This window comes from Pimephales promelas, chromosome 10 (assembly GCF_988280905.1).
Source record: "Pimephales promelas chromosome 10, fPimPro1.hap1.1, whole genome shotgun sequence".
Taxonomy (NCBI): Eukaryota; Metazoa; Chordata; class Actinopteri; order Cypriniformes; family Leuciscidae; genus Pimephales; species Pimephales promelas.
In genome coordinates this window covers 17,274,248-17,287,480 of record NC_142778.1, presented here as the reverse complement: position 1 = coordinate 17,287,480, position 13,233 = coordinate 17,274,248, and the positions used below count along the sequence as shown (strand labels likewise).

The 13,233-nt window shown below is 39.2% G+C and overlaps 1 protein-coding gene and 1 long non-coding RNA gene across 2 annotated transcripts; both read left to right on the top strand.

Moving 5' to 3' along the window:
- Nucleotides 1-615: 615 nt before the first annotated feature.
- On the top strand, nucleotides 616-4,026 carry LOC120464191 (uncharacterized). The gene is made up of 7 exons (XM_089116612.1): nucleotides 616-624; nucleotides 1,228-1,384; nucleotides 1,781-1,891; nucleotides 3,380-3,442; nucleotides 3,617-3,679; nucleotides 3,854-3,916; nucleotides 4,022-4,026. Exons 1-7 carry the CDS (start codon nucleotides 616-618, stop codon nucleotides 4,024-4,026), a joined length of 471 nt encoding a protein of 156 aa, XP_088972738.1.
- A 65-nt stretch (nucleotides 4,027-4,091) lies between these two features.
- LOC120488653 (uncharacterized) lies at nucleotides 4,092-5,451 on the top strand. Its single transcript, XR_016169895.1, has 3 exons — nucleotides 4,092-4,179; nucleotides 4,497-4,579; nucleotides 5,342-5,451. It is a non-coding gene; the product is annotated as an uncharacterized LOC120488653 (long non-coding RNA).
- Nucleotides 5,452-13,233: the final 7,782 nt, after the last annotated feature.

Here is a 13,233-nt window from a genome sequence, read left to right as displayed (position 1 = left end):
TATCATCCACAGTTTACTCTTCCCTACTGAGTGGTTCATGCCCAATTATGTAAGTACATAGCGTTCACTTGCGTGTTCTTCTTCTTCTTCTTCGAGTCTGTTGCAACCTTAGATGTCATTCTGTCACTATCTGGTCACAGCTGATGGGGTCATTTCAGCTCGGTGCTGGGGGTGGGGTCATTGTCTGTACAGCTTTACAGCTGCATGTGTCTTCTGTCTGGTGGTCCCGTGCTTTCCTGCTGTTCCACTCGTAGTCTGTTGAGGGTCTTCCAGGTTAGCCACCCTGGTGGGACATTCAGTAGGGGTGATTCCTCTCTCCATCCAGTCCTGGGCTTGTGTATGTAGCTGGTTCCATTCATCTTTACAGATGTTGTCCATGCTGTTTCTTTGGTTGTCTGGAGGTGGGACTGTCTGCAGGAAACTGGATCTGGATTTCAGTCGTGGTGGAGGTGCTGTCTGTCCATGAAGGGGGTGCAAGGTGTCAAACTCGTGTGTTCTCCTGTGCTGTCTTGGGCGACGATGGATCATCTTATGTGGGGAGCGGGGATGGGAGGGAGCAATGCCAGCTAGGTGTAGAGGCACGGGCCTGGCGTTGTCTCTGTGCATACCGTGATAATGCGGCAGGTATTGTTGAGGGCTGTGTCAATCAGTTTGGTGTGGCGGGAGCGGCTCCAGTTTGACCACGCATATTCAGCTGTAGGGAAGCACTGACTGGGCCCTCAACCAAGACATGCTGCTACCATCCGACTACATTACTGAGTGAGATTCTCTCATTGCACAGAATATGATGTGAGTTGTGTGTAAGTCAGTGCGATGTGTGGTAGACCAAAAACTTTTAACCAATCTCTTAGTAGGGATTTTTACATGAAGATGCTCTTGGAGGCTTATAGTTTCAATTCAATCATGCAATCATCTGTAGAACTGTAAGCCAGATAAGAGTGCATCATGCACATGATGGAGACAGGCACACCAAACCCACCCACATATACTCACACCTTCCCCACATCCTCAATGTATCATCTGTTCTATATATATATATATATATATATATATATATATATATATATATCAGCTTATGTATACATCAGCTCTTCCATAAGTTAAAAAGTGTGCATCTGAAACATACTGTTGTGGAGCTGGTGTCTGTTACACATAACACTAGCACAGTTTTATCGTAGACATAAAGCCCTTATTATTGTTTATAGAGTATGTTTTTTTTTCTTTCAGATTGAGAAGCTGAATGCAGTGGGCTGGAGGCCCATGCTTTTTCTTGAGTACCCGAACCAAATAGTCAAGACGCTGCTGCCGGAGGGGCTCAAATTGAGTGCAGGGGAGAAAATATGCGTTGACAACATGAATACTATCTACAGCATGATAGTTAAAGGTCATTCCACATTTTCTATACACAACGCATTCTCACCCCAAGGCGTCACCTTTGACCATGCTTCAATATTTGACGTTTTAGGCGCCTTTTAGCGTCACTTACATGACGCGATCCTACGGCGTCATCTAACTGACGCTAAAGGAAAGCGTCTGTTAGAAGACGCGGTAAGGTTTAAGTGTGGGGTGGGGGTAGGGTACACGCGATCCTAGGGCGTCAGTTAGGTGACGCCTTGGGGGTGAGAATGGGCTGCTATACATTATAACATCTTTAAACAATCCAAATTCAGAAAAATTCAGGACATTTTAAAAACTAAATGACATCAAATAACAAATTCACCTTTCACATTTTGACCTAATTACATTTTGTATATTCTTTGTGTTACTTGTATTCTTTCAGGAAATACAGTGCCGGCAGACCCTTCAACAACTGAAAGTCTGCAACTTCCAGAACAGGAGACTGTTGTTGTCTTAAATTTGGAGACTATTCCAGACCCTCCACCTCAACAAGGTGTGCTTAGTATAGCTTTATCGTTATCTTTCATATTTTTATGACAGTGTTCTTTACCAGCATATTATTATCATTATTGTAGTATGTTATTTAGGCCTGGGTAAAAATTATAGATTTATCAATTTTAATCGATTCTCATATTTAAGAAAAAATATTGTTTCTAAAATCCCAAGAATCGATTTGTCATCCGGTTTTCAGTTGATGAATGAATAGAACATTGTTTTGCGCATCTAGGAGACAGTAGAGAAAGAAATCTCTGATGACCGAGGCACTCCTTAATTAAAATGTCTTTATTGAACAAATGACAAATGAAATTTTAAAAGCCCACGCATAGCGGCATGGAGCCTTTTCAGGGCATGGTGACAAGGCATTGTTTTGCGCATCCCATACAATAAATGGCAATAATCTTTGTGCTTTGTTATTATTTATATGAAACAAAGTCTCAGATTTTAAATTCCGTTCATTTTCTTACGAAATTCAAAAACACAATTACCATTTTGCCGCTGTGGCGTGAGATCGCTCTGGCGCAGCTCAAGAGAAGCAGCAGAGTGGACCTTACGTAACCTTCTCTTCCGCCTTAATAATACCGGTTACAGCGCAAAATAAACATGAATGAGCTTCTGAAAGTGTGTTAAAAGATAGAGTACAACTTATTAAAGTCTGTGTCATGTCACATGGAATCACTCAATCAATGTTTCAACCGTGGAAAGATGTCATATAAACAATCTCATGTAACGTCACATTTACCTCCGAAAAAACATATCCAGCGACCATAAACTCGTTAGTCAGCTAGAAAAAAATGTCCTCTAGAGAGGAGAATTTTGTTAAATATAGGCTCCATATTACATATTCATTGATATTGTTAATGTTCTTCAATATTTAATGCATGTTTGAATACATCTGGAAAGTTTTTTATGACAGCCACCATTAAAATTTTGGTGATTGGCACTGAGTCTGACTCTGTGTTGTGTTTATTTTAGTCTTAGAAGCGTTGAAGTGGAAATTAAGGCAGCTTGACAGGTTGGCTCAGAGGCTCTGTAATAGGTTTATTACAGAGTTGTAGTACAGCAGGATACAGACTTAAGTAGAATAGTCTATAATAATGGTGGTTGATGGCTCTAGAGAAGCTCTCCTCGGCAGTCAAATCATCTTCTCAACGAACCAAAAGGTCCGACCAGTGTTATACAGAAAGATAGTCATAAATAACTAGAACAACAGGTGCCGGAACAGAAAGATCTAGGAAAGGGTCCCCATTGATAAGGCATAGGCCAATGCTACATCTGACAACAGACTGCTCGGCACCGGCAAGGTAACCCAAAGTCCCACCAAGTTGCAATGATCGAAAGTGATCAGTTTGTTGTGCTTAGCCTAGTTATTTGCTCTTTAACTTTTCGTGCCTTCTTTTACGTTTTTGTAGAATGAGCTTGATCAGCCACACGTCTATATCTGACCTTCTTGCATATTGTATATTCTGTGTCTACTCTTTAGTTGAAGCTCTTCTGCCAACCAGCCCTGCCACCGACACCAATGAGGGGGGACAGATTGAGACAGGTAACCCAAAGTCCCACCAAGTGGCGATGATCGCACCAAAATTTGTTGTGCTTAGCCTGGTTAATTGCTCTTCAACTTTTCGTGCCTTCTTTTACGTTTTTGTAGAATGAGCTTGAGCAGCCACACGTCTATATCTGACCTTCTTGCATATTGTATTCTGTGTCTACTCTTTAGTTGAAGCTCTTCTGCCAACCAGCCCTGCCACCGACACCAATGAGGGGGGACAGATTGAGACAGGTAACCCAAAGTCCCACCAAGTGGCGATGATCGCACCAAAATTTGTTGTGCTTAGCCTAGTTAATTGCTCTTCAACTTTTCGTGCCTTCTTTTACGTTTTTGTAGAATGAGCTTGAGCAGCCACACGTCTATATCTGACCTTCTTGCATATTGTATTCTGTGTCTACTCTTTAGTTGAAGCTCTTCTGCCAACCAGCCCTGCCACCGACACCAACAAGGGGGGACAGATTGAGACAGGTAACCCAAAGTCCCACCAAGTGGCGATGATCGCACCAAAATTTGGTGTGCTTAGCCTAGTTATTTGCTCTTCAACTTTTCGCGCCTTCTTTTACGTTTTTGTAGAATGAGCTTGAGCAGCCACACGTCTATATCTGACCTTCTTGCATATTGTATATTCTGTGTCTACTCTTTAGTTGAAGCTCTGCCAACCAGCCCTGCCACCGACACCAACAAGGGGGGGGGGAATGACAAACCAACGAAAAGACGTCAAAGGACAAAAGGTGTACCTAATAAACTCAAAGCTGATATTCTGCCATATTTAACTTTATTCCCATTACGTTTGCTATTTAATTTGCTATGCAGGTCTCCGTTATGACATTAACATTATTGATGTACTTCATTTACATGTGAATTGTACGCATTATATCAATATGTGTTATGTCAAATATACCCCTCCCTCTTTACTGAGTTACAGGTCACAACAAATACTTCTAATCTGTGGACTGTTTTACAATAAGTTATATGATGTACTTTTGTTTTCTTTTTTTATGTTAACATTTGGATTAACATTTCTCAATTTGCTTATGATTCTAAACAGTTTCTAAAAAAGAAATGGATTGTCCCCACAACATCCAAGAGGTGCACGCATATAAATGCGTAATTAAAACAAGAAAGAGAAAGGTATTCCCATACATAATACAATTGCAAAGAAAACAATGGGTGATTTACCAATACTGATTGATCACTTGTTTTAATTGATAATGTCACTAATTGGCTAATGGCAGTAATTTAAAATTTGTACCAGTGATCCTACCAGATATTGTATTTGTTTATGTTGGTGTTTATGTTAAAAATTTATCTTGTAACACTCGACAAGACACCAGAGATAACTCACTCCCACATTCAGTATTCTCAGGGTGAACAAAATCAAGCCATGTTTTGTTATTGTTAGAGATTGTACCAAGCCCAGTATGTTTTCCTGCAGTCATTTACATTTTACATTTACATTTATTCATTTAGCTGACGCTTTTATCCAAAGTGACTTACAATTGCTATATATGTCAGAGGTCGCACGCCTCTGGAGCAACTAGGGGTTAAGTGTCTTGCTCAGGGACATTGGTGTCTCACAGTGGATTTGAACCCGGGTCTCTCACACCAAAGGCATGTGTCATATCCACTGCGCCATCACCACCCCTCTTATGCTCTAATTTATGGTGACTGAGCTGCACAAAATGACTGGAATGTTTTACAGATCATAATGGGAATGGGAAGTGAGTGGACCATGAGGAGAATAGCTGAACATTACAAAAAGTGTCATACGTTTACAAAACGCTCTGAATGGCTAATACTACCTTTAAGTGTAACTAAATGATATGTAAAGTTGAGAGCAATGTTTATCTTAAGCAAGGTACCAATTTTATATGTCTTTGTTTGCCTTCCCAGGGGAAGACGGAGAAACTGATTGATTGGCTCCCCTGCAAACTGTGGTGTGTTGGTTGTCTTTCACACTAGATACAATTATCCACAAAATTACGGTTTTCCAGCAGACATACACATAACTTACAACAATCACATACTGTAGACTAGGCTACATGTACACACATACATTATCTCATAGAAGTGAGTGCACCCGTCACATTTTTGTACATTTTTTAATTTATCTTTTCTTTGGACACTTCGGGGTATACTCACTTTTGTTGCCAGCCGTTCAGACTTAAATGGCTTTGTATTGTCATTTTGAGTTATACAAGTTATACAAGCTGTACACTGACTACTTTACATTGTAGCAAAGTGTAATTTATTCAGGGTTGTCCCATGAGAAGAGAAATTAAAATATTGACTAAACTGCGGGTTGTACTCACTTCTGTGAGATACTGTAGAGCACAACTCAGTCTATATATTGTAACACACCTTTATACGTGCTTCCTTATTGGATGTGCAGTATGTGTTTGGAAATTGGTGGAAGAGTGTTGTCTGGAGTGATTTTAAGTTATTAACTATTGTTGATGCAGAAATGTAGTTCTTTTTTGTAACGTTATGCACACCATAATCCATGCTTGCATATCTGTTTGATCTAATTTATGCTATTTTAATATTGTTTTTGTTCATTTATGACAACTTTTAATTGTCATTCTGTCATTATTGGCATTCTGAAGTAGTAAAGATGGTTATTTGAAAAGTTGATGCCAGTGTTGTAGTCGAGACCACCTCACTCGAGTCCGAGTCGAGACCGAGTCCATAGAGAGTCGAGTCCGAGTCGAGTCCGAGACCAGAGACGGTCGAGTCCGAGTCGAGACCGAGACCAGTGAGGGTTGACTACCTAATGTAATTTTATTTACTTAGAGAAATCTTTTTTTTTATTTTTATTTTTTTACTGATTTTACTTAGAGTTTAAAAATATGATCAGTTTAGGGTAAAAAGGCCACATAGTAGGTGATAAAAGTAATTTTATTACAATTTGTCATGCGCAGTTGCGCACTAGAAAATCACCAATCACTGGGCGTGTCAATCAATTTAAAGAAATATTTTATTAACATACATTAATAATCATGAAAAATATTTTTAATTGAACTCTAATGGATTAGGGAATAAGTCTGAGTCCTAAAAAAAAAAATGTTCGAGTACGAGTCAATTCCGAGTCCAAATGCACACGAGTCCATGACAAGACCAAGACCATTAAAATATGGTCTCGAGACCGAGTCCGACTCTCGAGTACTACAACACTGGTTGATGCTGTAACATTTTGTAAATTCAGAGTGTCAGGTGCTAGTTTTTATATTTCCATACTGTGGATTATTCAGATCTTTGATTAGTTGTTACATTGTGCATATTTTTTTTTATGAAATATGCTTGACCAGCTGTCCCCTTTCTAACTAAACACCATTTTCTGTTTTTCAATATACACCAAATTTTGTCACCATTGGTGCCATTTCATATACAAATTCACCATAGTGTTTTTAATTGGTGTTATTATGACATTGGTTGATCTAAATGTCCCTCCACTACAATTGCAAATCAAATTGGAAAAAAGGTTACAATGTAAACATTACAGCTTTGATTATCAAGTGATTATTCATTATTGACTTTTTTACTAATCATCTCTTACCCTTTTTTTCCTAGTGGGAAAACCTGGCCTCCAACCTGGGAGGCTGCCTGACACACTCACACACACACACACACTCACTCACTCACTGACTCACTCACTCACTCACTCATTCTTTCTCTTGCTATTTCTCTCTAATAAAATAAAATCAAAAAAATGTTATGCTGAGTATTTTTCTTTTGTAATCTTAATTTCTTAGTAAAAAAATGCTAATACTGAAATGACATCACAATTTTGAACCTTGCACCTATCCTAGCATGATGCTGTTTACTGTAAGCTGATTTGTGTGCTGGGGAGAGATGGTGGCACACCAGTGGTGGCCTATATCATAAAAAATTGTCCATTTATATGTAAATTCTACCCAATATTCCTTTTCATGAAAATGGTCAGTGACAGCTGTCTTACCAACTAGGTGTCTTTTCCAGTGACTTGACCAGTGTCCTCTCAATGACCAGCAGAGTTAAATTGTATAAATGTAATAATAATAAAGGTATAATATAATAAAGTATACTATTAATAATAATAATGGATCATTTTAATATTTATTGTTTTGATTAAGTATAAGTAACAAGCATTGTTTTAATTAAGTATAAGCAACAATTTCGACAAGCAAATACCAAAAAATAGGTAGCAGCAGTTTGTTTTTCGACTATAACTTGAAAAATCCGCGATGGGACAGAGCTTCAGTATCAGCGACTTTTTATGGGATGAAATCGCTGTCAATCAAAAGGAGATGCGGCAGACCCTCCAATCTGCATGCAGAAGCCCGGAGTCCGGGCCAGCCCACTCCTCATTTACCCCCAATGGTAGGCTACATGTCCGTGGCGTAGGAGGAACATGACCGTCTAGTTTCGAAGCGCTGAAAAAAAAAACTGTACAATGCAGCCCCATTGAAGTCAAGTCAACGTAAGCTGGGATTCAACAGGGATGCACACTCTACGGGAATGTATGAGAAGGAAATCGCGTCGCGACCTGCTGAATTTTGTGGATTCCAAATTAACTTGTCTTTGAGGATAACGTTTTCTAACGCATTTTTTGTCAATACAATGTTTGACCTTTATTTATTTTTTTATTTATTTTTTTATAGGGGAAGCCGAGTTTTCCTTGCAATCTTAAATAAATCTCCACTGCTGACAAAAGAGTTCATGCTTACCCCTCTTTTATGACACTGTTGCATCACAAATTAGGCTGTCTCAGCCATTGTGTAAAGGTGACATCTGATCGAGACACATAAGATGAGTTATAGGCTACTGCCTGTTGTGAAGCTCGAAGCTTATCCATGTTCTTATTCTCCAAGCTTGACTAGGGATACTGTGCTCACTGGCCTCCCAAAGAAGATCAGATGACTGCAATGAATTTAAAAAGATGCAAGAATTTTAATCAATTCCAATAAAAGAGTAGCCTGGGAGCCAGCCAAACTTAGGCTCACCCACAACATTTGAGGTCGGGAAGTTGTGGTCGTTGAGCAGGAACTATTGCTTCGTTGAGCAGGAACTATGCGTGAACCAGGGCGGTTCAGAACAGAAAAAAATACTAAATGGTTCAGAGCTAAAAATGCAACTGTGCAATTTTGAGTAGCCTATGACAACATCAGGCTAATAAAAGTGTGCTCAAAAAATAATTGCCCTCCCCACTCCCAATCTACCATTGTTGACACCTCCTCCTGAGGTAGCGCAAAAACACAAGTCTAGACTGAGTCCTGGAGTTGATAATTTAGAGTGAACTGAGTGAGAGTGTTTGTGTGTGTGTATTTATGTGTGTCAAGCAGTCTTCCATGTTGGTTCTCGTGGTTATAGTAATAGGCTAATGCAAAGATGTGATATGGCACCTATATGGCCATTTTGATCTGAACATTTGTTAAGCTCTCCTTGGGGCTCAACATTACAAAGAGGTATGCTGTGGATGCAGAGACAAGACATCACCCCTGTTCCATCCACTCAGTATCAAAGGTCAGCCAGTGAAACAGGTGCAGGTCCCTGTCCTTATCACACACAGACGCAATACAAACACGTGGCGCAATGACTTCACCTGCTCAGGAAACTCCGAAGTTTTCAGGTCAGAAAGGACGAGCTTTGGTTTACCACTCCCTCATCAGTTATCACCTTCATTATTTCCCCCTTACACAACCAACTCATCAAACACAAAACAAGATTCTCCCGCATAGTAAATCAGATTGCTATATTAATTGACTCCTCCAAACTCCCTCTATCAGAAATGTACACTGATTAGGAAAGCCAACCTCACAGAGGACTCCTCACTCCCTCCTTCATTCCTTCCACCGTCAGGTCGACGATATGACATAGCTAAATGGACCGCAAAAAATGTCTAAAATAATTCATCCCCTCTGCAATAGCCATCCTGAACACTGCTCAGTCAGCTGCTACCTCAACACCCCCATGGATTGAATTATGCATGTTTTCTAAATGTGAGTGGATCCCTGTCAAAGACAAATTTCTCTAACCTTTTTTGAATTATAGGATAAAGTAGGCCTATATCTTATCTTCCACATGTGTTTCATGACTTGTTGGACTTATGTAAAGACAATTGTAATTGTTAAAGCAAATCTCACTTACACATATCATCATAAAGTAAAACAAACATGATTGGATGCACATTTTTCACTTTGAGACCCCTCACAATTAACCAAACTTGTATTCATGTTGTATGTTTAGAAACTGTGTGGGCAGATAGTTCGAGAGCAAAGCATGGTCAATGTGATGAGGTTTTAATAGACAATGATGGACTTTTTTCCATGAGGGAACGGAATGGGCCAGGGACAGGCTATTAATTGTTGAATGATTTTAGGACTTATGTTTCAGAAAGCCAGAAAATCAGAAAAAAATGTTTTTGTTAAATAATCCTAAATGTGAGCCTATATCTACCACATAATGAATACTACAAGTAGGCCTAGTTTACACCACTTTGGGTTACACAATTAAATGTTATTATTAAGCCAATATTATGTCTCATTTTGTAAAAAAAAAAAAAAAAAAAAAAAAAAAATATCATCTGAAAAGGCGGACCAAAACGAAACTCCTAATAATTTTGTCATCTTGGTCAGATATTCCATATTCAAACAACACATAGCCGACAATTGCAGAGATAAAAAAAAAACAATTCTTATAATTAGTAATAATAATATTAGGAAGATGATGTTGCCATTGCGGCGAGACGTCATATCCTCTGCAGGCTACACCTCAGAATTGCGCCTTTTTGCAGTCATTGCGACGTTCACATTCAACAGGTCGGTATGTTCTATCTCTGGCTGTGTAATTTGTATTGTTAATTTCTTCGAAGCACCAAATAAAGTTGCTCATTACCTAAATATTTCTTGACATTAGTGTCGGTTGCATCATGAAAATTAATTTGTGTCTGTTATGCTTTTGCAATTATGTAAATGTTGTCGCAGATTTGTCGCATGTTAGGTGTAACTTTAGCTGATTGCGCGCGTTTAATCAGGTTTGGTCGAGCGTTTGTGTCTGATTGCTGGAGTTTCTGAAAGGGTGTCAAGTCATGTTTAAATTTTTAGCATTTAAAAAAAAAATGGCAATGCCTATGCCTACGCGCTACACTTTGACCCCAAAAAATTCCAAATCGGGGATAAAAAGTGTACTTTAACTTTAAACAAGAATGCTTATTGAGCGATTTGTTAGTCGGACGATTAGATTCATGATGTTACGTGGATCTTTATTCCCTCATTGTTTTGATTACAATCGAACTAGTTTCACTATTCTAAAAGTCATTTTAATGTTTTTTTTTTTGTCTTTGTTACAGATCATTATTTCAAAGATACCTTTAAAAAAAACACGAACAAAGGCACTTTTAAGAGCCATTCTCTCTCTCTCTCTCTCTCTCTCTCTCTCTCTCTCTCTCTCTCTCTCTCTCTCTCGCACACGCACACGCACGCACACACACACACACACACACACACACACACACACACACTCCTGTATTTTGTGTTTTGTGTGTCAATTGTCCAGCCATGTACAAAAAAAACATGCTTTTTGCGGATCCCGCTGAGGTCAGGGACCACATAGCTGCTGAAATCAGTCATGAGCTACTCCTTGAGGCCCAGGTGAGAGAAATTTTTATTAGCTTACTCACAATTGTATTAAATTACAAAACAAATTGCTGTTGTTTGAGTAATCCAATGAAAAATATAAGTTTACAATCTTGATATTGTATCTGAAGATGTTGCTGTCATTGTCATGTAGGCTGCAATGGGAAACCCTTCCGTTCCTCCGAAAAAAAAAAGGAGAAAGAGAGCAGCCACAAATCAAGTGGTCACAAGGCGACGTCAAAAACGTCACAAAACACCAACACATGCATCAGGTTTGTTGTGCACTGCACTGTTATCATGGTTAAATAATTAAGATTATAAACAAATTATCTGTGGGTTGAAATATGGTGTTGTTAACCCCATTTGACAGATGGAAATTTGGATTTTTTGGGGGCAATTATAAAAACTAAAAAATGTATGATGCTTCAAGAGTCTGATAGAATGGATAACCCAAATTATTTGCCTCTGCAGCTTCTGTGAACCCAGTGAGTGAGGAAGTCCCGATAGAAGGACTAGAATTGACTGCAAGTCTCGGTGAGTATCTGTATGTCTCCGTGTGTGTGTGTATTCATGTTTATATTACATGGTGTGGACCAAATGTCCCAACAAGTATAGTAAAACCTGAAATCACCTACATTGTGGGGACCAGCCAGCGGTCCCCATGAGGAAAACAGTGTATAAATCATACCAAGTAATGTTTTTTTGAAAATGTAAAAATGCAGAATGTTTCCTGTGATGGGTAGGTTTAGGGATAGGAGCAGGGTAAGGGGATAGAATATACAGTTTGTACAGTATACAAACCATTGCGCCTGCTTGTGTGTGTGTGTGTGTGTGGTGGGGGTGGCGGCAGCGGCTATCACTTTATAATGTTGTTTTTACTGTAATACATGGACAAGTCAAAAAAGCATTCAACCAACTGAAAGTTCCATGGTCAAACTGAATTTGAATTATGCGTCCCCAAAACAAAGATGGTTAAACAGTTGTTTTATTTTTCAGAAAATAGTCTTCGAGAATTAAGGGGTACTCTTGCCTTTCTTGAAGTTCCAGTGGCAACAGCAGACACAACCTGGACACAACGTCAGGTACTCGCTGGAGCAAGAGCTAGGGAAGCAAGGCCAGTACTCCTTGATGCCAAACTCTCGGCACAGAGAGTATTAAGGCAAATATGCCAGAAATGCCATGAGGTGCAGGCCGTGATTCGATGTTTGGAGTGTGTCCCTCTGGACTTCGAATACCTCTGTGGCAAGTGTGACAAAGAGGTCCACAGGAGGCAAATCTTCCATGGCAGGATGGCAATATTTCATGGCTACCTAGAGCCTATTCCACCAACAAAAGCTGTGGTGGTGGATGGAAATGGACAGCCTCACTTTTGTGAGCAAGGTATGTTCATCCAACATTTTCCATAAACTAGTTAAGAGTAATTCCAAAAAATAAATAACATTTTTCTGTGTTGCAGTATGTCAGTTGCCTTTGCCCTACCAAAAGGGATTATGTGGATGCACGGAAGAGACTGTGGTCACCAATGGGAGGCAGATATCACTGGTCACCATGAATGGTATGTTCTGGAAGTCCTACTTTTTGTTTCAGTACCAACTTAACAGTTCCAACTTAACGTCTGCAAGCATAGTAAAGCAGTTTCACTTCATCATTTGACATTTTAATGTCAAATGCCATGTCAAATGACTATTATCAATCCCCTTCACCACAATTGTGTCTATGAAACATCCTTAATTTAATGTAGGGATGTCAACGATTAATCGACAATCGATTAATTGTCGATAAGAAATTTAATTGATAAAACTTATCGATCATCGATTAACCATGCGCGTGCGTGCTCATGCGCGTGTGCTGCTCCACCGCGAAACATGTTAGCGAGCGTGCCGAGTTTTGTTTGGGACTATTTTATGCCTTCATCATAACAATAAGTTGGCATGTGCATTCACAGCCTTTTAATTTGTGGAAATGTAAATTGTAATAGTTTATTTTGTTTAAGTGACACCAATCTGTATCTGCTTTATCTCATATTGGATGTATTTGGTTAAGAATTGACACTAAAGCGTGATCTTTAGCCCGCGCTGCTCAAACGACATTCATACGGCTCAAATGACAATGATCACATTACATAACATTTTAAAGAAAACAATATTGTAATAAAACACTGTGAATTTTTTG